This window comes from Polyodon spathula, chromosome 18 (assembly GCF_017654505.1).
Source record: "Polyodon spathula isolate WHYD16114869_AA chromosome 18, ASM1765450v1, whole genome shotgun sequence".
Lineage (NCBI taxonomy): Eukaryota > Metazoa > Chordata > Actinopteri > Acipenseriformes > Polyodontidae > Polyodon > Polyodon spathula.
The window spans coordinates 19,538,179-19,561,737 of NC_054551.1; the positions used below are offsets into that span (position 1 = coordinate 19,538,179).

At 37.2% G+C, this 23,559-nt stretch overlaps 1 protein-coding gene across 1 annotated transcript; it reads right to left on the minus strand.

The window, feature by feature from the left end:
* Positions 1-1,462: 1,462 nt before the first annotated feature.
* Positions 1,463-21,543, minus strand: LOC121331269 (vitellogenin-like). The gene is given in 34 exon segments (XM_041278547.1): positions 1,463-1,753; positions 2,158-2,319; positions 2,777-3,031; positions 3,392-3,489; positions 3,728-3,914; positions 4,345-4,477; positions 5,111-5,249; positions 5,387-5,529; positions 6,326-6,538; positions 6,759-6,851; positions 7,041-7,094; positions 7,240-7,686; positions 8,361-8,536; positions 8,848-9,067; positions 9,618-9,771; positions 10,097-10,282; positions 10,477-10,570; positions 10,703-10,892; positions 11,062-11,181; positions 11,612-11,713; positions 13,113-13,237; positions 13,719-13,831; positions 14,328-14,545; positions 14,964-15,182; positions 15,474-15,599; positions 16,255-16,420; positions 16,678-16,835; positions 17,851-18,001; positions 18,307-18,455; positions 18,850-19,011; positions 19,109-19,360; positions 20,421-20,572; positions 21,307-21,327; positions 21,450-21,543. Coding segments are annotated over 34 exon segments (5,376 nt in total). The 5' UTR covers positions 21,529-21,543; the 3' UTR covers positions 1,463-1,634.
* Positions 21,544-23,559: the final 2,016 nt, after the last annotated feature.

The window sequence follows — 23,559 nt, forward strand, 5'->3', positions numbered from 1 at the left end:
ATATATATATATATATATTCACTGCTGATCTGTATAACTGATTATATTGTAGCGAGTACCTTTGTACACATAATATTTTATAACTGTGACTTTGTTTTCATGTTCTAAAAAGTAGCATGCCTGGTTCTTTCCACAATATCTAAATTGTGGTTAATAATTGAATAGTGTTTATTCATTGCACTATACTGTTAAACTCACAGTATTCTGGTTAAGTGGGTTTAGGGATTTCTATCAACAGCTGTAATGCCGAGAAGATGTGTAGGAACAGTTTCAAAAATAAAAACTGTAACAGCATTAAATGTTTTGGTTCCAAAGGACACTAATGAAGAACTTTACCATCTTCTAATTGGCCACATCTGGAAGGTAAGGTGTAAGATCAATTGCCAAGATACTACCTGATAATCCATTTTTGTTGTAATTAGAAACTGGAAATTCATGCACTCAAAGAAACTACAAAATGATATTGAAAAGGTTTACCAGAAGCCAATATTTCATGTTAGATTTAGAAATGTTTTCCATTTCTGTCAGTTTTTTGTTAACTATATGGAAAACTACACAGTAGTATGTAATTCGATATGTTAACATAGCATTATTCAAGAGGTTTCATTAGACTTTATGAAGCAAAATGGGTTCATTCTACAGAGTGATGCAAAACTTTTAGCCATAGCGGTATGTAATTACATTTCTCTATGAGATTGATACTCTTACATTTATATTAAAATAATGATACAACATTTCTGATTGTAAATAACTGGTAATGCTTTATTTAAATTGGAAGCTAAATGTAGCATTCATAGCACCTTCATAAGATGACATGACACTGTGGTCTAAGACATCCATGCCACCCGTGCAGCTGTTGCATATGTTGCTAAGGGCAGCATGGCAGAGGCCAGCAACAGCGACGCCGCTGACAGATCGCTCGTGCCACCACTGCCAGTACTCCTATCTTCTGTGTCTACTATTCCCACCACTAGCCTTGACAGACACAGACCCTTATATATGCATGGTGGTCCATCATGAAGTGATTATGAAGGACTGTACACATACAGCTATGGCCAACAGTTTTGCAGTACCTAGAATTTTATATGAATGTAATTTTAGTTAATATATGGAAAACTACAAAGTGGTAATTAAATATGTTAACATAACATTATTGAGCAGGTTTCATTCGACTTAATGAAACAAAATGTATTAATTCTATAGCTTGATGCTAAACTTTTGGCCATAGCTGTAGTTATACATTGTTACATGGCCTTTATGAAGGTATTATCAATGCTACATAGGGTCAACATATTAAGGACTTTTTTTGTGAAAGTAAAATAGTGCCTGTGGTATAAGCTACCAGTTATGGAGAAAGAATTAGTGCAAATTGAATTTTGGGGATCTGTTCCATAGTGTCAAATTCAAATAAAGCCTTAACCAAAACACCTTAACCTAAAATAGACACTGAGAAACCAAGAGATTCCATGCAGACATATTTTATTAAGCATTATAATATACAATTGGTATTCACTATCATTAATGATATCCATAACTTTGGAGAACAAGTCCCAGTGCAGTTATACTGTAATTATGTTTATAAATTTCAAGAGTATTTCAGATAAGTGATCCACTGTGTTGTGGCTCGCTAGAATCTACATATCAGTGCACTGATCAGCTTGACAGGAGCACTGAGTGTGGGCAATCACTGCATCCTCCATATCTTCACTCTTCTCAGCTAAACTACCATAATCTCCTGCGCTGATAACGGTACCTGAAACAAAACAAATACAGGGAATCAATATGAAGTAACTAGTTAGCAAATAGCAACAGTCAATTGTGTCTTTTAAAGCTTGTCCCGTTGCTTTCTGCAGCTAATATATATTTAAATAGGCTTAATTTTGATCTTGTAGTTTCCTACAACCTCCCTAAGAGACTCCAAAACCAACACAACACAAATCTAGAGAAGACTAAAAAAGGATTTTTAATATGATGTCTAACAAATATCTATCAAACTTTAGAATATTCAGGTAGTTCTTTGGTAATTCATCTCTAGATTATATCTAAACTTTGAAAAAGCAAGGCAGAGTAGCCCAGCATTGGCCAGCTCTCGTTTTAACTAAACTAACGCTGGTTTGCAATCACTATATTTCTGTAAGAAACAACGAAATGACCCACCAGCTGGGAGACAGTGGAAACCAATTGTTACGGGAGCGGTCTCAGTTGGCAAGCACCCAGTGGCACACTTCAGCACAGGCTCTGTGGAATAACACTTTGATTGTTCTCCTGCTAGGAAAACCGTCTTGCCGAGTTCTACATGATTACGTTGAAGCTTGCAGCCTGTAAAAAAAAGACAAAAAGAAATAGGTTCTAGTGCCTCTTATTAACAAAAAGAACAGTAAACGTGTAGACACTAAAGCAGAGTGGTCTTAGCCCAAGCCAGAAAATAAGCCCCTTACTCTTTTCAAGTTTATCAAACAATTGTTTGGTTTTTGGTTCAATAACAACCTGCAGCTCCTGTATACACTGCAGCCTCCACTCAAAGGCTGATTGCAGCCCTTTATATTGCAACCCCGCCAGTGGATTAACCTAATTGACTAACTGGCTAATTAGCCAGCCAATCAGCTCAGGGGAACCTAATTAGCAAGGAATCAAGCAATCCTCAGCTAAAATGTACAAAAAAATAATATAGTACACCACAATACTTACAATATCTATTGTCCTTTACTTGGGGGTACAAAGTCTGTTGATGTTTTACCACAGAGATTACGATAGATTGTTATGTATTTGTTTATACCTCCATTGCAGTTTTCTCCAGGGACAACCCAGGAGTGGCCGAAGCTGTTGGGGCTCTTGGCCTGGCGCCCGTCTGGCATATAGAACGCCTTTCTCCTCTCGCCGTCATTGTGTCCGCAGAGTCCACATGTCTTTCCTCTCATCTCCGAGGTGACCTTGACCTGCACTGTCTTCCCGTCGAAGTACAAGGATTCCAGACCATACTGCTGAGCACTCACAGTCACCCCTTTGTCTGCTCTCTTGATATGAATGATACCTAGAAATTATAACAACATTACAGTATATGAGTTGAGTGTTTCACCATGTTCCCCAGCCAGGGATTTAATGTATCTGACTGATCTACAATTTACCAGTTCACAATTTTAGTAGACCAGTAAGCGATAGGCTTTGTGTTCTAATGACCAAAATGACCAACTAAAATTAATACATTATAATAACGAAACTAGAAGCAAAACACGTTCTTGTTCCCAAATTGTATGTTGCACGTAGCGTATTGCTTGTTTTTGTTTTATTACCCATTTTCAAAAAGCAAGCATGTAAATACTAATATGTAAATAATACCAATGCACTTACATTACACTTAATATGAGATTACTGTCAATTTGATTTTGCTAACCTGATGAGTCGGTGAATGGAAGCTGGGAGAGTGGTAACTCATTATTGTTAATCAACAGCCTGACAGAGCCTTTGGTAGTGGGTAAGATGTCAATGTCTCTGTTGGCAGAAGAACATAAACATTCATTTTGTATATTGTTGTATCACGGATTTGCCTGACTGTACATATACAGAGGTGTGAGTATTATTTATTGGGCCTGTCACTCTGAGCACTGCTGGATCCAGTTGAAGAGGTTGTTAAAACAGCTTTCAGTTACTGAGCAGCTGAAACAGAACTGTGGAAAGAAAATTCTGGAATCTGAACAGGTGACACAAGCAGCACCAGGTTATTACTTACTTATTGTAGATTTTGGCGTTCACAGCTCGCAGATTTTTTGACATTGAAGCTCGCTTCAGCATTACCATAAACCTCACTTTTGACCTGCAGTCCTGTGCGAGGATATGGTAGCAGCCACCAGGCATTTGGTAGGAGAATTTCACGTCATCAAATGTGATAAATTTGTTCTCCTGTGCCACACACTTAGCTGCAGGTACAAAAAGATTGTGAAGACGTGGCAGAGAAGCTGCAACTTCACAAAACTTGCTCTATTTAACCCAGTATGTTTACATTACACACAATTACAGTGTTAGACGTTTCACACCTGGGCAGTATGGGAGCGTATTTACAAACCTTAAAATACAGTAAACAGGGCAAAAACCAATACCTGTCAAAAGTTTCAATGTTATTTCCCCGTCAGTTGTGGTTTCAAACTACGCAACAGTGTTTGTTTAATGTCTTACATAAGTTTACAGAACATGCCATATACACGTAAGCATCGGAGACCAATGTATTTAAACAATATATATTTTTAAAAAAATACTTTTTGGAGGGTAGTGTAATTTTGTTTTGTTTGCTTGATGGTTGTAAAATTGTTGGATGATAAAGAAATAGGTAAATATGTTGTTGGGAATTACATTTGGTTGCTTCTTCAATTAAGAGTGGGATTTCATTCATGATGGATGCCAGTCCTGATGATCTACGTTCTGCATCACTTGGCTCCATGGGTATTTGAACAGGAATCTGCACAGCTTGCTTGAACAGTGTTATCTGAGAAAATAAAAAAACATAATAACAATGACACCAGATTAAAAACAAAACAAAAAAAAAAAAAAAAACACCCAACAAAACTTGTGATAGCGCAATGATCCAAGCTATACGTCTGTATATTCCTCTGTGGGTTCTACAAAGGACACCACTGAGGCAGGCTGCCTCCTTGTCATTAGGTATTGGCATCTTACTTTGTGCTTTGTTTAGTTTTTGCAATTAACAGCATTAGGCTTTCTGTGCCGTCTAAAAGCAGTATTAAAGTATATACAAAAAAATACCACACATTTGTTTATTACAGTCTACCTAGTCTGCTAAGAAATAAATAAATTAATAACAATTATAATAATAATAATACGGCGTACATTCTTTTAAAATTGTATTAAAAAAAAAAAACAACAAATAACAAAACTTTTCTTTAAAACGGCCCTATTCACAAAATCTTACTGCCTTTTCTTAAAAGAACATTTTAAGGAGTGCTTTTTGAAGAGTTTCTTTTTATTTAACAGTCCCTTGGAAAATGAAAATAAAACAATACATCTTCTCTAAAACAGTTGGAAAAGGTTTAATGAAATGCAAACTTGACTTAATTAACCAAAATTGGCTTTTATTCTAACTTTAAGCCAGTCGGTTTACCTTTGGTGCCTTTATGACTGCGTCGATAGTATTTGGTGACGTTACTGCCAAAATAATTTTGAACTGCTTAGATGGGTTCTTCTGCGCCTTCTGTGAAAATCCTAGCATGAATGCAGCTCCTGGAACATATTCAGCAAGTCTACAAGAAATAAAGGAGTGGTTTCTTAAAAATGCAGGCGAAAAGCTAATGAACCCCCGCCAACAATTACTAATATGCTGCCTTAAAAAGCTTCAAAATATTTTTGTTGTTTTGTTTTTTTAAATCAAAATACATACATATTTTGGGTTTTCTTTGCTGCCCGAGGAATCCGACTCCACTTTGCTTTTATCTGCAGAGATGGGTGAGATGCTAAACGGCCAGTCACAGCATTAACAGCAATCTTGTAGTCCTGGCATTCCTCACCCCATCTCATTATGGCCTAGGAAAAGAAAATGAGTCAGCAAAACTGATGTGGTTTATTAATCTACTGTATTAAAAATGACAAATGATGAAGGCCTAACAATGAGAAACTAAAAGAAATATATGTATCTATAGATATATAGTATATATATATATATATATATATATATATATATATATATATATATATATATATATATATTTTATATATATATTAGCCTATACTTAGCAAATCTATGTTCAATGAATGAACCAAGGCTTTAACATCTATTTTCTTGCCTCTTAGTAGTTACTGGTCCCCCATTGTTAGCGCTGAACTTTAAATCCTATTAGCATTAAACAATACACCTTCAATGATATTGAAGTAAGCTATCTACTGTAATAAGCAGTTTGATGGGAGTGCTAGTTTTACTAACATCCATCCATCCATCCATTATCATAACCGCTTATTCCTTGTAGAGGGTCGCGGTGAGCCAGAGCCTAACCTGGCAGACACAGGGTGCAAGGCAGGACTACACCCTGGACAGGACACCACAGACACACACATACACACTCACACAGAGGGCAATTTAGAGTGAACAGCATGTCTTTGGATTGTGGGAGGAAACTGGAGTACCCGGAGAAAACCCACGCAGACACGGGGAGAACATGCAAACTCCACAAGAGACAGACCCCTTTGGCTGGATTTAACCCTAGGACCCTAGCGCTGTGAGGCAGCAGTGCTAACCACCACGCCACCGTGCCACCTCGTTTTACCAACATATTGTCTGGAAACATATTAATATGAAGGAAATTGCAGGTTTAGTTTGCATTACCATTGCTTTATAATTGCTGGGCAATATAGCATCTGCACAGATTTGCCACCTGCTTTTCTCAATGATTTCCGTAGCCAACAGTTGCACTCTGGGTCGAGACACTCTGTTATCAGTGTAGGCGGCAACCTGGTAGCCTTGTTGTAAGCCATCGGTCCTCACAGCACGAGCCACAAAGGCAAATATAGGAGGAGAGGAGTCTCCCAGGAACTTAGCCTGCAAATAAACCCAGAAAGAGGAACCTTTAGTCTTCTCATTCCGTGTGGAATAGACCCTATAGAACTACTGCCACTGAACATGTAACCTTTTTTTTATAAATCATGCGGAAATCAGATTAGGTTACAAAGTAACAGTTTAGGGTTTAGAGATAATCAAGATTCCTGCATATGGGCTGTGTTGTTTTTTGGACATGGAAAAGCATAGAGACAAAACGTACGTCTTGCTTGGAATTCAATGTGGATTGACTGCTGCTGCTGGAAGAGCTGGATGATGAAGAGGACATTCTCCCTTTTTTGTTCTGGGAACCCAGCTGCAACATGCAATATTAAATAGAAGGCTTTTATTAATTACTGGTATAGTAATATTTATATCTGGAATGAATATAATTTACCATATTAGGAACTTGAATTAAAAAAAAACTATTCTATAAACATACTGTAATGTATTCTTATTAGTCTGACCTATTTATCCTAATTATAGGAGCCTATAAGGACCTTACCTTGTCACGATGAGATCTGAAACGATATTCAAAGATTTCTGGATTTTTCTGCATCTGTAAGAAACACAAAGCATTTGCAGCTAACACAAGTGGGTGTGGAGAAATATTTAGAACTGAGAAAAATCAGAGATAATCTATATTTCCCCAAGCACAGTGATTTATAAAAAAAAAAAAAAAAAAAGAAAAAAGATTTTTTTACCTCCTCTGAAGATGAACTGGACCCGCTGCTAGATGAACTGTTGTTGTTGTTGTTTTGATACCTCTTGGACTTACTGGGGGTTCTGGTATTATTTCTATGATTGTGACTCCAGCTGCTGCTGCTGCTGCTGCTGCTGCTAGAATTGCTGCCACTAGAACTGCTGCTGCTGCTGCTGCTGCTGCTGCTGCTAGGAAGCTGCTTGTGGTGCTTCTTCTGCTTGTTCTTCCACTCCTGTTTCTTGTTTCTAGACTGCTTGCCCCACATGTGATCTCTGTCACGCTCCAGGTTCTCAGTAAGTTTGTCCTGCTCCATTATTTTCTGTTTCCTAGATTGCTGGCTAGATGATGAGCTGGAAGATGAGCTGGAAGATGAGCTAGAAGATGAGCTGGAAGAAGAGCTTGAAGATGAACTAGAAGACCTTCTTTTAAATCCTCTGAGTGTTGAACTCTTTAGGAGACAAGACAAAAGAGATTCAAAACCTGAAGATGAAAGGAAGGTGAAGCTGACTGCTGTCAAAAGCACATCGAGGGATATAACCATGCTGTTTGTGCTTGGTTTGGTAGACCTACAGCTATGGCCAAATGTTTTGCATCACTCGATAGGACTAACTTATTCTGCATTATAAAGTCCAATGTAACCGGTTGAGTAATGTTAAGTTAACATATTGAATTACATAGCGCTTTGTAGTTTTCCATATGCTTAACGAAAAACTGACAATTATATCTTCCTGTAGACTTTTGCCATACCATTTTTTAGTTTCTTTGGTTACATGATGTTAAATAAAATATGTAAATTATATTCTTATATATATATATATATATATATATATACTTATATATATATATATATATATATATATATATAATATATATATATATATATATATATATTTTTTAATTATGTCTCAATCCTAAAATTCTAGATGATGCAAAACTTTCAGCAATAGCTGTATGTTTTTTAGACACAGCTGATTGAAAAACTAAACAAAACATGATCATCAAAACAACATGAAACTGCACATGAAACTCCACAAACAAAACATCTTATCTCAGGTTTGGATAATGGAAGAGCTGTAACACTAAAGGCTGGGTACAACTGAGCTCTTTACAATTTCCACATACCTGGGTCTCACCATCTACTGTTAGAAGTTTATTCAGTTTCTTCAGGATGTTGCCCTTCATTTTGTCTGCTTCAGGAAGACCCTGCATTGCAACAACTCTGATGATTTTAGATGCTGCTTTACTTCCTGTTTGGAGTTCAAGCTCAATCTTCTCTACTGTTGCTTCACTACTGTGTGCTGTCAGTAAAACAGAAATGATTAGAGACAGCTCTGAAACACAGAGGATACATGATGGCTCGAAGTGGATAATACAAAAACAAATCAATGAGTGAGGGATGACCAACTCTCCTGTCTGTTTATACCACTATTAATTACACATGTACTTTGCACCACAATTAATTAAGCATTTACAATAAACCACTATTGCATTAATCTTTACTTATACCACAATTAATTAACCAAATATGCTTTTGATCATTGTTGCATCTACAGCCCCTAAATCTTTCTTTTTGGTTGGCTCAAGTCCATAGGTGGTAAAGAATCCTTACATGGTTTCAGGGCTATTTTACAATGATGTTGCCCAATTATCTTGTAAAGTGGAGAGTCTCTGAGAAAAGCAACATTTTCAGATTTTCCCTCAAAGCAAACTTCGAATCCAAAGTTCTTGGCCTTGGCGCAGGCACTTTGTGTTGCATGAGAGCCTCTACGGTTCTGTTGCTCGCCGGAGTTCATCAGCTCTTGGGACATCATCTCAGCAGAGGGTCTGGCCTAAATTGAAAAGTAGAACGAAAAAGAAATGTTTAAAATGTAACTTACTGATTATGTTTACTGTTGTTTCCACACTTATTTCTTTCAAGGATCGCAACGAATAGAAGTCTGTAGGTTTCTACATTTTGAGGACTGCAAAGAGTAATGCATTGCTCCCTCTGTTTAAGGCATCTCTTTTACCGGCAATATGGTCAGTGCTCTCATTTGCACCATTATGCCATTTCACTAACACTCTTTTTATGAGGCAGAACAGAAATAAATCTATTTGCTTTAGCTCTGGACTATATGTTATAAATTGGGAGCACTACTGAACATCAGTGAAGTGCCACCAGTTTTAATCACTACTACAGAAACTAATGTTCTGTGATGAAATGCAGTTGTTCTCATCCAGTTGTTCTGCATGTATTTACCTCAACCAATACTTGTTAGAGAGACTATGATTGTGACGAGTAGAAAATACATTTCATGAAAATGTTTCCAATCACTTTTCAAAGAATGAGCGAGACCGAGTTGGTTAAAATACAAGAGAACTTCAATGGGTCATGCTTACAAATTTCCCGGCTCTTTCTCTTTCATTTGAATCTTCTGCCCCTGAATTAAACTGCTCGTTCAATATGTCTCTCATGGCTTCTTCTGGTAACAGTGGGGTTTTTTTGGCGGCATCCAGATCTTCAACGTTTCTCGATATAGCGAAAGCCTGAGCCCTTTAAAAACAAATACATGAAGGATACAGTTCCGGTTAGCTTCATGTGAAAAACCATGTGTGGAGAAGCAAACATAAATACCTAAGAGTTATTTCCAAACCCATTTTTATAACAAAAATACTGAACGGTATTTATAAATATGGGCATGCTATTAGTGTTGCAGGCATATGAGAAATAAATTAGTACTGGAAAGGCCTGAAGAAATGTCTTGTTACTTAGATAAATATATCTCATATAATTTTTTTGTTGTTTTCTTTACAATAATTTCATGCCAGAGATTTTCAGCATGTTCCATATGAACCAGTGTTTGAATACTGTAATATACCTTAAAGACAGGACTTCAGTCTCCTGTTGGCAGGGTTCAGATTCAATCCTGAAGTTCTTTTCCTTCAAGTCAATCTTTGCTGTAAACTTCATTGGAACTGTTGTGCGCGCTTTAGCATGTAATTCCACTCCGGTCTGAATCACATGGGTATTGATGCCCATCACTGCGATAGTGTGCATCGCAATACTGGAAGAAGAACACATTTTAATTGCCTTACAGTCAATTACAGTCCTCCAATATCCATAGGTTCAAAAACATATAGACAAATGTTTCAGCAGGTCCTTCTCTATCCGCGAATCATATAAAGGCCAAATGCTGCCACAATATAAATTGCATATAAATTAGTTAATAGACTATCGCTACACAAAACAAAGACATACCTGGGGGTGATGTCAGTATGAAGCACGATGTTGGAATTCAGTAACTGAGCCACATTGAAATCATTGGTAGGAGAAGGTGTGATGTGAGCTTGAACATGAGTAAAAAAAAATATATATATATATATATATATATATATTAATATATATATATATATATATATAAACAATACAAATTCAAGGAAATACAGCTGTATGGATCAATGTAACCCTTGTTTGATTTTCTTACCATTTATATCAGCAGTTGTCACAGCAGACACATAGAGGCTCATTTCCATTGGAAGGCCTATGCAAGTGGGCAAAATCCGACGCACTTCAGCGACCAGTAAAGGCTTGGACAATTGTGCAGCTGCTCCTCTCTCCAGCTGGTTCACAACCCTCTTTATCACAGTCTGCCTCTCCACTGGCTCTCTGACTGCCTGGGCAGAGCCATTCAAAATGGGGTGAGACTTTAAATGTTACATGAATAAACCTTATCACAAGAAACCTCTTCCCCTGTATAAGGCTGCAGAAGATTTAGTAATGCGTAGAAAGCAGGAACAAGCATGTGTGTGAAAAAGAAATCTGTTACGATTTAATGTTATGTACCTGCAGAGCTTCTTGAATGGTTTTCTTATCCAGTCGAGAAAAGGAAATCTCTTGTCCAAATAGCTTGATGTATGCGGACACTAGAGTTTTCTCCGACGGTACAGACTTCCATCCACTGAGCTGCAGATTGAGGAGCATTACTCTTTCTACTGACAAACAGCACATTTCTGACTGTTCTCCCAGGTTTCGTTATTATAAGTTTTCACACCCTTAAAAGGATTCAATGTAATAAAAAAAAAACTGCACTATAGGTTGTATGTATATTTGCTTTCAATATGTAAGCGCAACCTGCATGGGAAATTATCCTGTTCCTTCATGAGCTTGTAAGTCTAGATTAAGGAACACGTGGGTTGAAGTGAATTTAACATGGAAAGCAAATCTGTGTTTAACTGCTAACTGTTAACCACATTACTGTCATACAGTATTAAGGCATCTGGGGGGTGATATTTTTTGGCACTATACTTTATAATTCTATTTTTCAGGTATAATTTCACTATGCATGATATAACAAAAAAATGTTACATCAAAGCAAACTCCCTCCATTACTTACCATCTTCATAATTTGCTGGATCTTCCCAGCTGAAGGCATTTGGTCTATGTGCTCATGGTTTTGAATTAGAGCCTCCTGTAGGCCTTCTGTATGTAAACCGATCTAGATAGGACAAACCAAAAGGGTGGTTATTGTTCAGCAGCGTTGAATTCTAGACAAAACTATCCGGAAGAAAATCTTGTTGCCCAGCAGCATATATATATATATATATATATATATATATATATATATATATAATATATATATGATAGTGTATATATATATAAATTACGAGACCAAAGGTCAAGCAATTTATAAACTGTCACAGTATACTGCTTTATAATTTGCCTGTGGGGTGCTGTTAACCCAAGTACTGTAACTCACAGTTTTCCTGTAACTCACTGAAGAGGCCCATCTATTATTTTTTATAATACATGGATTCTCTTGTGATGCCAATATTAAAGAAGATGAGCAACAGTATAGTTGTTTTCAGTGTTTTCGGTGCTGTACAAACGTTCAATGTTGTTATCCGTTAGTATTTGGATGATTGCCTTTACCTTGTTTTAAATTTCCTGTTCTTCTTCACTTTCTCTGAGATACGAATTTATCAACTTTACATCTTTTTTTTTTTAACCTATTCTTATTTTGTTGATCATTAATGAACTTTTCTGTACTATGGGTGTTGTGGAGTGATTGAAAACGACATTTTGCGTTATATATATATAGAAAAGTTGTACAATCCTAACATGTAACATAAAATGGGAAACTTCTGGATTCACAGACTTAAGACTTTATTACTACATGGTCTGGAAGATAATGCATCCTTTTAGGATTGGAACACCACCTCAGAATTGTCTATGTCACAGTGCTCTTAGAACGTCAGTCTACCTGGCTATTTCTACCATGCTACCATTCTGAAGGATGCAGAAGCCGAAACACTGGACTTTTCAGTGTAGCAATTGCTTTTGTTCTTCATTAAGTATTTCTAGTGAGTGATGAGTATCTTGTTGGATCCTGATTCTCCTTGAATATGGAGCTGTTTTCTGTTTTTAAATTATCGAGAGAGAGAGAGAGAGAGAGAGAGAGAGAGAGAGAGAGAGAGAGAGAGAGAGAGAGAGAGAGAGAGAGAGAGAGAGAACCCTCTCGGTAGCTAATAGAGTTGAATCATACAAAGATGTGTGTGTTTTCTCTGCAAGTGGCTGGTCTCAAAAGCTGCAACACATGCATTCTATACAATGTTACAGACACTGACGTACATTTTCAGCAGCTCCCTAAAACGTGCACTTCAAAAAAACCAATAAAGTATACTGGATTTATATCCATTATATCCATCCTGCCTGTGATGTGTTTGCAGTCTATTAAAAAAGTCTAAGGTAGATATGGGAAGAAAGCAGACAGACAGAGAGACAGATCTGGATTCAAGCATGACAGCTTGGGATTGCTGGCCTTTTGTTGTTCCTGATTTACATGTTGTACCATTCTATTATAAATGTACAGATTCTGAATTTCACGGGTGATATACCTCCAGAGGATCAGCGTTTGCTGCGAGAATATAAGCTTGAAATTTCATCACCACAGCTGACGGGAGGATGCTGGCTGCGTTGTTAATTATATGGATGTTTGCCGCTGCTCCAGCCATCAATGGATCTACAAAGAAGAACAAGTCTTACTGTTGGTATTTGGGTTAACAGCATCCCACAGGCAAATTATAAAGCAGTATATTGAAAGTGATTATTCAACACAGGCACCTGATGTGCAATTACTGATGTAAAATATATTCAGCAGATACTAAACAGCACTAAAACGAATCTTAAAAATAGAAAGACATTAACATTGCAGTACATACAGCCCAAAAGATGTATTCTATTCGTCTCAACAGTATTGGATCTTAATATCGCCACCACTGAAATCATTCTAAAAGGACTGTTCAATGACAACTCAAACAGTGTAAATGAGTGCATGTAGTCTCTCTGAATGCTGTGCTGCTATTGTTTAGATCAATTAAACAGAACCCCTTGACAAATAGTTAATGTTATTGTTAACCCTATATATATATATATATATATATATATATATATATATATATATATATATATATAAACCAGCTTTTTTCTTTCCTTTTACTTACATTTGAAAGTATCCATGTGCATAGCTTTGCTGTACCGATAGCTCAGCCTGTCAAGTTTCCGGCTGAGCAGTTTAACAGCTCAAAACGTACAATTGTCGATGCCATGTCCGCGTCTAGACAGCTCTGTTATCACACTCACAGTTAGCTAAAGATGGACAATTGGGATGTTGGGACCACGGGGTGGTGGCCCCGTAACCGTGACGTCACATACTTATAATGAAAGAATAGTATCCTTTGAGGAAACACTAACAAACATGATTCTTGACAAGACGTTTATATATATATATATATATATAATATATATATAATATATATATATATATATATATATATGGTCCGAATGTTTACCAGGAGGCTTACAAACTAATCCCCTTATTCAGCCACAGGGACTGCTTCTGAAACAGAAATTCAGTTTTTAAAAGCAGAGTCAGTGTCAGAAGTAATAACAATAGAGGCAATAGGGTTATATTACAATATTAAGAAATTATATGTGATGAAAATGTGGATGATATATAGTCCATTTATAAAAGAAACGTTTTTTTTTTTTTTTAAGAATAACTGAAAGTTCTAGTCACGGATGTACTGGATGTGTGTTCAGGGCTTGCTTACAATGCATAGTTCTCTGGGGCAGTGCTTCTAGTGAGAGCCTTCATGTGGGAGTAGGTGAAACTGGCCACTTGCAAACTGGTCTCCTTCAGTAGGGCCTCAGCTATGGTTGCCACAAGTGCCATGGGGGGTCTGGTTTCAAACAGAACCATGGAGGCAACCATTCTGACCTCAGAGTGAAGCTGGTGATCCATAAAGAGTTGCATGGTAAGTTCTTGCACCTGCACAAAGAAAGAAAATACAAAAGATGTTCTTTTTTTGAGTTACATACAGACCCTGATTAGCTTGAATCTTTGACAGCCTATGTTACCTTAGCTAACCCTTATAAAAGTTTACCACAATATTTCTGCACAGAATTTTTGCAGTTTTACTTTCCCATACAATGCATTTCCCATAGTTGACCCTAGTTTGTCATGTTTATTAATATGCTTTACCATACCTTGCTATTCTTTGCAATGTTTACCTATGCTTTACTGTGCTTTCACTATGCTTTATTACTCTGCTGTGCTTTTACTGTGGGAAACATTCATAAGGGAAGCTATAGACCAGTTGTAACAGTTTTATTTTCTTTTCAAGCTAAATGGTGTGCAGAGGTGCACTTTAACAACAAACTGGACCAATGTGTTCACAAGCTGTCACCTTTCCTGGTTCCTTCTTGGCGATGTTCCTGAGAGCCATCACAGCATCCACTTGAATTTTGACTGGAAGCTGTGAAGCTCCAGAGGAAAACCCTGGTAGGCATTTTTGGATGCGCTTGATACTAGAAGGCTGTCCTGCATTGCCCAAAGCCTTCAGGGCAAGGACTGTCTCCTCTTCATGGGCTCTGCTTATAGCATCATTAGCAAAGTCATGGAGGGGCTTTATTGGGGAAAAAAAAAAGATTTTAGGTCAGCTCCAGTTCTCTTCTTACAAGACACACATTGAAATCCTCAGGGTTGCTGTTTGTGGTTGTACTAAATTGCACTGATAGTGCAGTGGCAGCTGTTGTTTGGTGTGTTAGATGCACTTACTGTAGAGTACATTTAGAATAATTGCCCACAATTACAGTATGCATCAACGTACTATAAAAGGATGTGACTATAAGGAGAAAAAAACGTACCACATTTTTATGTGTTGTGGAAGTTGGGGCATGAAGAGATAATACTGTACCTTCAAAGCTTCCTCACGGCAATTGAGAGTCTCTGCACAGTATCTGTTCACCATGGAACCATACGCCAGCACAGCATGCTTACGAAGTACAGGGCATTTCAGATTAGCCTGGTCGAACACCAGTTCCTGAGGGGGTGAATTGTCAATAGTTAGAATTTCCAATTCCCAGTTCGCTCTTTGTATTACTATAAACACAAAACCTTAAAGTTCTCAAGCATTAGTTGCTATTACACCTAAAAAAAGAGAATCCGAATATAGCCGTAGATCTTTTGCTACTGCGCTTCAGAAAATATCCTTATTGAAGTTTTCCCTGGTTAGTCTGTTAGTCTGTAAGTCATTGTCTACATGCTTTTTCCTTGATCATACTATGCATTTACTTTGCATTACAAATGGTTGCATGCCAATTATGGTGTCTATTAAAATGTGTTTGCTTATGCTTTGAGTCAGGGGTATTCGAAAAAAAAAAAAGGTACCGAACCTCATCATTAAAGAAGAGGGATAGCATTTTTGTTTCAAGACCTAATGCATTGGCAAGTTCTCATCTGCTTGTAGGTTCTGAGCCTTATTGTTGGTGTCAGTAGCTGCACACCTACCTGTACTAGCCTTGTTTTCACATAATTACTCTGACGAACAGGAGCGATGAGACTGTTGTTGTTAAGAGTGAAAGTTTTGGGGCGTTCCACCATTTGGGTTGTAAAAAACAAGTTAAAACACAAATCTCTTAACTTTGGCTCCCAATTACAATGTCACAAAGTAGGCCCAAGATAGCTGTCATACTCACAGCAGCCATTTGCACTATTTGGTGGTTCGTTTGGACTAAGTGCATTGCAGTGACCAGAGTCTGGATTGCTTCAGCGTCTGTGAGATCTCGTTTTATGATCCTCTGGCTGATGAACCTGAATGAAGTGGGTGTAGCAGCCGCAGGGAGTGCATCCAGAATCCAGTGCCTTTCAATTAGAAAGAAGGGATGTAAAGAAAACATGTTCTAAGACTTATTTTTTAAAAAACTGCACCCTGTATGTTCTCTATATGTTTGTGGAAATGAGACACATCTATATTTCCATATGGAAGTATATTTGTGAGTTTTTTTGAATGCTTATGTTGCCATTTACAAACACAATTGAAAAGCATTGCATATTCCAGGTAGGTTTTATGTTCCACTGGAAAGGAGAGCTGGAGCCTCATTGCAGTTCAGTGCTATTACCTGTATTGCTGTGTTTTTTCATACTGCCTCCAGATGCCCTCAATGTTTTCATGGGTGCAGGCCCGCAGCAGCTGAGTCAGCTGCAGGAACTTGGAGGGGGCATCAGTGTGAACCTGCTGCTGATTGTTCTGGACGAGATGCTGAAGGACTTCTTTGATCTTTAAAAGGGAGAATTTGGGGTTGTAGGAAACACTATGTTTCAGGATTGAACTTCGCAGGATAAATATACTTTAACCCTTAAGGTAAGCTAGGGCCCATTCAGACCCCACTGTGCTTTATAAGAGTTATTATGTGGATCTAGTTACTCAAATTTTGTTTCCTTTTAGGTAGTTGTCAAGCACCCATCCTGTTTAACTATGCAAAGGATAATTCTAGTCCAGGTAGCCTGGTTGAATTTCCCAAATTGTTTTAGAATTGGGGTCCATATGGACCCCAGGTGTAGTGTATCAGCGGGCCCGACCTTCTTGCGTGAATATCTCAGGCACTGTAATAGCTTCCTGTTCAAGACTTGTTTGCAAGTACAGAATTAGATCTTTCCAATTATGTATCATATGTCCTGAACAGATATTCCTAAGCGAAACTACAGCAAACCGAAATTAAGGGTTGAGTCATGTGACATTAGTCAGCTCCTGAATTTCATTTGTTGCCTATTACTCAGTAATTTCAGCAGATAGCATTCTGATTTCAACGTCATTTGTTCCTAGAATAAACAACAGCATACAGAATACAGTGGTGCCTTGACTTGCTAGGAGACAGCTGTGCGCATTGGGCATCTTACCCATTTTGCATAACATAAACAACACATTATACCAAACAATGACTAGTAGTATAGGAAAAGCTAAATAAAGTGTTCATATACACATTTTCATTCATTCATTTACTCCAGTTGTTAGTTATGTGTTGTTTTATTGCAGGGGTCCGGTTGGACCCTAGGTTACGAGGAAAGTCCGTTTTCTGACGTGTCCTTATGAGGTTTAACAAAGCAGGTGCTTTAGCATTAGAAAAAAATACGCCAAAAGGTCATATTACATTCATACAATACTGAAAATAATTTTAAAATTGTATTTCTCTTATCTTATTCTACTTTTGTACAGCAGTGTGTAATCTGTCAACAATACAGTTGCGTCATATATTTGTGGTTTTAAATTTTAAAAAATGATTTCACATACTGACCTTAGTCTCTGGGCTTCTAGTCCTAAAAAGCTGAATTGGGGTCTGGAGAATTTCAGAGGCAAACTGGTACTGAATAGACCCCCGGTTCTTTAACTCCTGCTCTGGAACAGTTACATGGACTATTTTAGCATCCTCCAAAACAAGCTTCTGTCTGTTAAAGCAAATATCAGTGAAACAAGTTGTTATTTATTAAACTGTGCAATGCAGGGTCAAGTACAGGAATCCTAGGCCAAATCTTGTTAAACTGTTTGATACACAGACATAACTGGAAATTGTTAGCCCTTTTATTGAGATTCCATTTATCTCAACTGTTATTAAAATGAGGACAAATTAGCCGTTATTCTTCTTCTCCTTCATAATAATAATAATAATAATAATAATAATAATATAACAAGTGTGGTTCAGGAGGCAGGAGCAAGAGAAGTTTATTTTTGCATTACTACAGCGTCACTGTACCTTGCTTCAGTGATGGCAGCGCCAGTCATTTCATTGAATGGAGTGAGCTGGTGCACCTCCTGTGACGTAGCTTGAGTGATCAGAATGCCAGCGTCTGTGGGCTTCAGGATGTAAGTGTAGGCAGAAGTACCCCTGGAGTTCTTTCTAATCTGAATACAAATAAAAGACCACTTCTTTTATATTTAAAACAATATGTTTATTTTATTTCTAACACAGTACAAGTTACAGATTGAGTTAGGGCTGTGTAAAGGTTAGAGACCAAGTTTTAACATGTATTCCCTTTAGTTTTGTAAAAACAACAACAACAAAAAAAAAACATCTGCAGACTGTGCACCACTAAGATTGTGTTTTTTTAGGAATATGTAACTGGAGTTTACAAATACAAATATTACATTTACAAATATTTGTGAATGGGAACGCGCTAGTGATTATTTTGACCCCAAAGCTGGTCCAATTGAAAGGTAACAAAACAAGAACTGCCCTTGTGTGACCCCCTACACATAAGACGTGCGGCACATAGACACATTATTTAAAGAAACTGACCTTTCTGCAGTTTGAGCATGAGTGTGAATAAGCCATGCCAATATCCATCTTGATTTTCTTGTCACAGTTATTCAGATCTTTGGATTTTGTGACAATGATTTGATTAGCTTTCCTGTCTTCCTGGATGACATAGCTTGCCTCACAGATACCAGCAATGCCATTCTAGGAACAAAGAGAGAGATGAATCAGTGAATCAATGAATACAAGGTGAGAGTGTGAATAAATGAGTAATGTATGAAAGAACAGCTATGACACTTGCCTCCTGCAGACCGTACACATTCTGTGTGGTCTTGATGGTTAGTTGCAGCATGTTCAGGATCCCCCTCTGGATGTTGAGGATGGTGTCAGACACGTCATCAGAGGCAAAAATGTCCCCAACTTGGCCATTCCTGTACTGAAACTTAATTGGCTGGGTTAGCTGATTTGCCAGTGCCTGCGTCAGCTTGGATGCTGGGTAGAATGGGGCCTTTGGCCAAATCCCATTATACTCCTGAATTTCTGGATTCAGAATCTGAAAGTAAATTAAATTATGTTCAGTAACAAAAAAGGTGTACCAGAAAGCAAGATTCCTATTTAGTACATCTTATCCTGTATATAGATGTCATCCCTGTGCATAGTACAGATGGCATAGTTCTTAAGACCCTAATATTCATTTATCTTGGACAAACTAATGTTATTTTTTTTTGGTTGTTTTTTAATTTGAAATCGCCAATGACTTTCCTTATTTTCTCCCCAGTTTGAAATGTCCAATTATTTTTATTTAAACCTGACTCACCGCTGCCCCCCGCGTTGACTTGGGAGGGATGAAGACGGACACATGAGTCCTCCGAAACATGTGGCGTCAGTTGTCCACTTCTTTTTCACTCTGCGGGCCCGCCTTGTAACCACCTTGGAGGTGCAGCGTTGGAGGACCATGCAGCTCCGGGTAGCTTACAGGCAGGCCCATAGACGCCTGGCCAGAATACACGGGTCACTGGTGCGCGGTGAGCCAAGGACACCCTGGACAACCTAGACCCTCCCCAATCGGGCGGCGCTCGGCCAATTGTGCACTGCCCCCTGGGAACTTCCGTCCACGGTCGGCAGTGGAATAGCCTGGACCCGAACCAGTGACCACCAGGCTGTGGGGTGCATCCTGCACTCCATGCGCCACTCAGTAGCTGCCTAATTAATATTATTTTAGGTAAAGTGGTCCAAGATGTACTGATCGGAGTCTGCAAAATCAGCCACTGGTGTTTAAAAGTAGTTCATGTACTTTAATCTTGACTTTTGTAATTTATAATGCTTTATAAGTTAATGTGGAATATGTCTCTTATTATAACAAATCATTAGGCACAGTTTAAGCTCAGCTTCAACCTGTATTAGATGACATCTATTATAACAATAGGAGACACTTTATCCACACATTTACAAAACAACAATGATTCCTGAATTCTGATTTTGCAGTTGCATAACCCTAACAGTCAACCAGGAGTCTTATGGTAAACTGAGCTTGACTGTTGGACACAATAACTTTAGACGGAATATTTCCTTGGACCCCTGCCTCACCTCACTTTCAGTATGAAGGCACTCACCTTCAGCAGATATGTTTTCTGTGCCACTTCACTGATCTCCACTTTGCAGTGCACTTTCAGTCCAGCTCTAGCCAATCCTTTTTCAGGGAGGCCAGTCAGAATCACACCTTCATACTTGTACTGATAGGTCTTGCTTCCACTGAAACTTGGTTCTGTGTTCAAATATTATATGTGAATTAGAAAGTGCTTCTCAATGAAGAATACCGAAAACATACACACATACATGCATTACTAGATTGAACCTGAAAATAACACATAAAACCTCTTGAGAATAGAAATCATGTAAGGAACACAATTAGTGCACATTCTGTCAATATATCCTTTTTAACACTTCTAGAAGTACTGTATTGATTTTTAGTACTGCAATTTGAAATTCAAGAGTGAAGATCTCAGAGATGAAATGAGAGCGTTAAAAACCCAGTGCCATTTGTTATTTTCTGTATTATATACCTTTATCTTATTTTGAACTAAGTGGATTGTAGTCAGTAATGGTAGCAAAGTAAATGAAAATGAGGATTATGTAGGAATGTATTTAAAAATCTGATACATTGGGCTCCCCGAAAGTGTCTGTAATAATACCATAATTACGCAAATGATTGTGCAGTTACAATGCCACAACGTGTTTCTTTACATTTTTTAAAATGTTGCCAGTTTCTAACGCCTTTAACATTCACACGTTATGTTGTAATATTAATGTAATTGCTTTGGAACCACATGTGTAATTACACTGTAGTTAAAGACACTTTATTTTAAAGTGTTTGGGTTTCGTTTTTTTTTGTACTAAACCACTTCAGTCTACAACGGTTTCATAATATAAAACATTTCCATGAAAATAAAAAACAAAAACAATTTTAAATGTTAAAAATTATGACAATATTTCACTTACCATACTTTATCTGTTCGCTCCCTTAAAAAAAAAAAAAAAAAAAAAAAAAAAAAAAAAAAAAGATTAAAATTGGTCTTACAAAAAAGAAATAGGTGATTTGTCTGTACTACTTATTACATTTTATTATAAAACTATTCACTTACCCACAAGAGCTATAGTTAGTGCTAGCAGGATTCCTCTCATTGTGAAGGCTGAATGAGGGCACTGGATATGCCAGGTCATTATATAGAGACCAATAAGCCACACATGCTAGTGGGGATGGGCTATTTCAATTGCTGAGCCAACATGTCTTATCTCTTTATGGAAAATAATAATGATGCATTAATAATACACTATAACATTTGAGAACAGACCTAGCTAAATATATAATGGTAAGGTTCCCTGATGTGTGTATATATATATATATATATATATATATATATATATATATAGAGAGAGAGAGAGAGAGAGAGAGAGAGAGAGAGAGAGAGAGAGAGAGAGAGAGAGAGAGAGAGAGAGAGAGAGAGAGAGAGAGAGAGAGAGAGTTGAAAGATTAGAAGATATTGGCAGTTGTTTTAACTTCAGGTTGTGATGACCTACATGACCATGGGTCATCCTGTGCTTGTTGGGTCTCTTGGACACTAAATGTTAGGCAATTCATTGATTCATCTGGAGTTGCCAAGCATAGTGCTAATATATACTGCAATATTTTTCTTTATGTTAAAGGTTGATTTCTGCAACTCTGAATGCGAACTATGTCTACATTACATCTATATGTGGGATTTTCTTTTTGTTAAAAGTGAAAAGCTGCAGTCTGAATCTGTAAGAAGATACTATTCTATTGCAGACAGGAGTATTTATATTGATATTTACGTTGAATTGAATACAGTACACCACTGGATTTAGATGTTATGTTTCCCTTGAGATGTGTTTGGTGGGGGTGGGTGCATGCCTGAAATGTTTTGTACAAATGTCTTTTCAAACTAGAAGAAGACCAGCCAAAATTATTTGCCTTGTTAAATATGCGTACTCAAAATGATGAGATACTTGAGAGAAACAAAAAAAAAAAACTTTAGTTCTAGACGAAAGTATGAATTATTTGCACATGAAATGATCAGCACTGATCTTCAAGTCTCCAAGGTGATTGTTCCAGTGGAATAAAAGACTGCTCCAAAATGATTCCATGCAAATAGTTCCTTCAATTGTTGAAATCTGCACTTATCACACTTGAGACTCATCTTTTTTGAAGCTGAAGCTTTTCAATAGCCTGTTGCGTAAAAGTATATTGCAGGTGCTTCCATTATTTTGGTCCCCACTGTAAATACCAGTATTATTTTTAAGTATTATGGATTTTCTTGTTGTTATTGCATCTTGTAGAGCGCTTTGTGATGGTGGTCCACTATAAAAGGCGCTATATAAAATAAAGATTAATTGATTGATTATCAATAACCATGTTTTTTTTTTGTTTTAAATAAATTTTGAACACGTTGTTTTGGAATATAACTATATTTAGTTTATGCATAACTAAACTTGACCATTTAATCTACAAAGGTGTACTGATATTTCAGATAAATATATAATTTCATTCTAAGAAATACCTTCAGAGTCCAACAAGCAGGTCAGACACAGGTAAACAAGAAAGAGCTGGTCAGGTTGTTCTGGGATCTCAATCAGATCTTGTACTCTGCTGCCTCAGATAACAACAGGTCATGCATTACGCATGTGTGGTATTTATCTTCCACAAATAAACTAAATTGTTGAATGCAGCATTTTCACATCTTTTATTTTTTTGTCTTTGTTTTCTTTTTTCACTCGATAAAAAAATGAAAAAGTACGCAGCATACTTTATTTTGTGCAAAAAATAAATTAAATAAAAAGTACTCCTATAGTGTGTATCCCATTTTTTGTGATAAGTAAGAATCATTTCTTTAATTTTATTCAGGCTGTTACACGTTCCTGGTAATGTCATCTAGTGAAACTGACTCACTGGCCTGTTTGTTTGTTTTTTTGGTTTTTCAGTGAATCATAAACCTTATTCATTTGTATTTTTCACTGTTGTGTCGAACATTCTACAATTATTATTATTATTATTATTATTATTATTATTATTATTATTATTATTATTATTATTATTATTATATATACTGTATCACTGTTGTGAACTTCTTCCTCCCTTGGGGCAAGTGTTAGAAACTACTTACTGCCTGATTTATATTACTGCACCAGGACAAGTTTCTGAATGGCCCAGGTGGGCTCTTTACTGCCCAGTCCCCA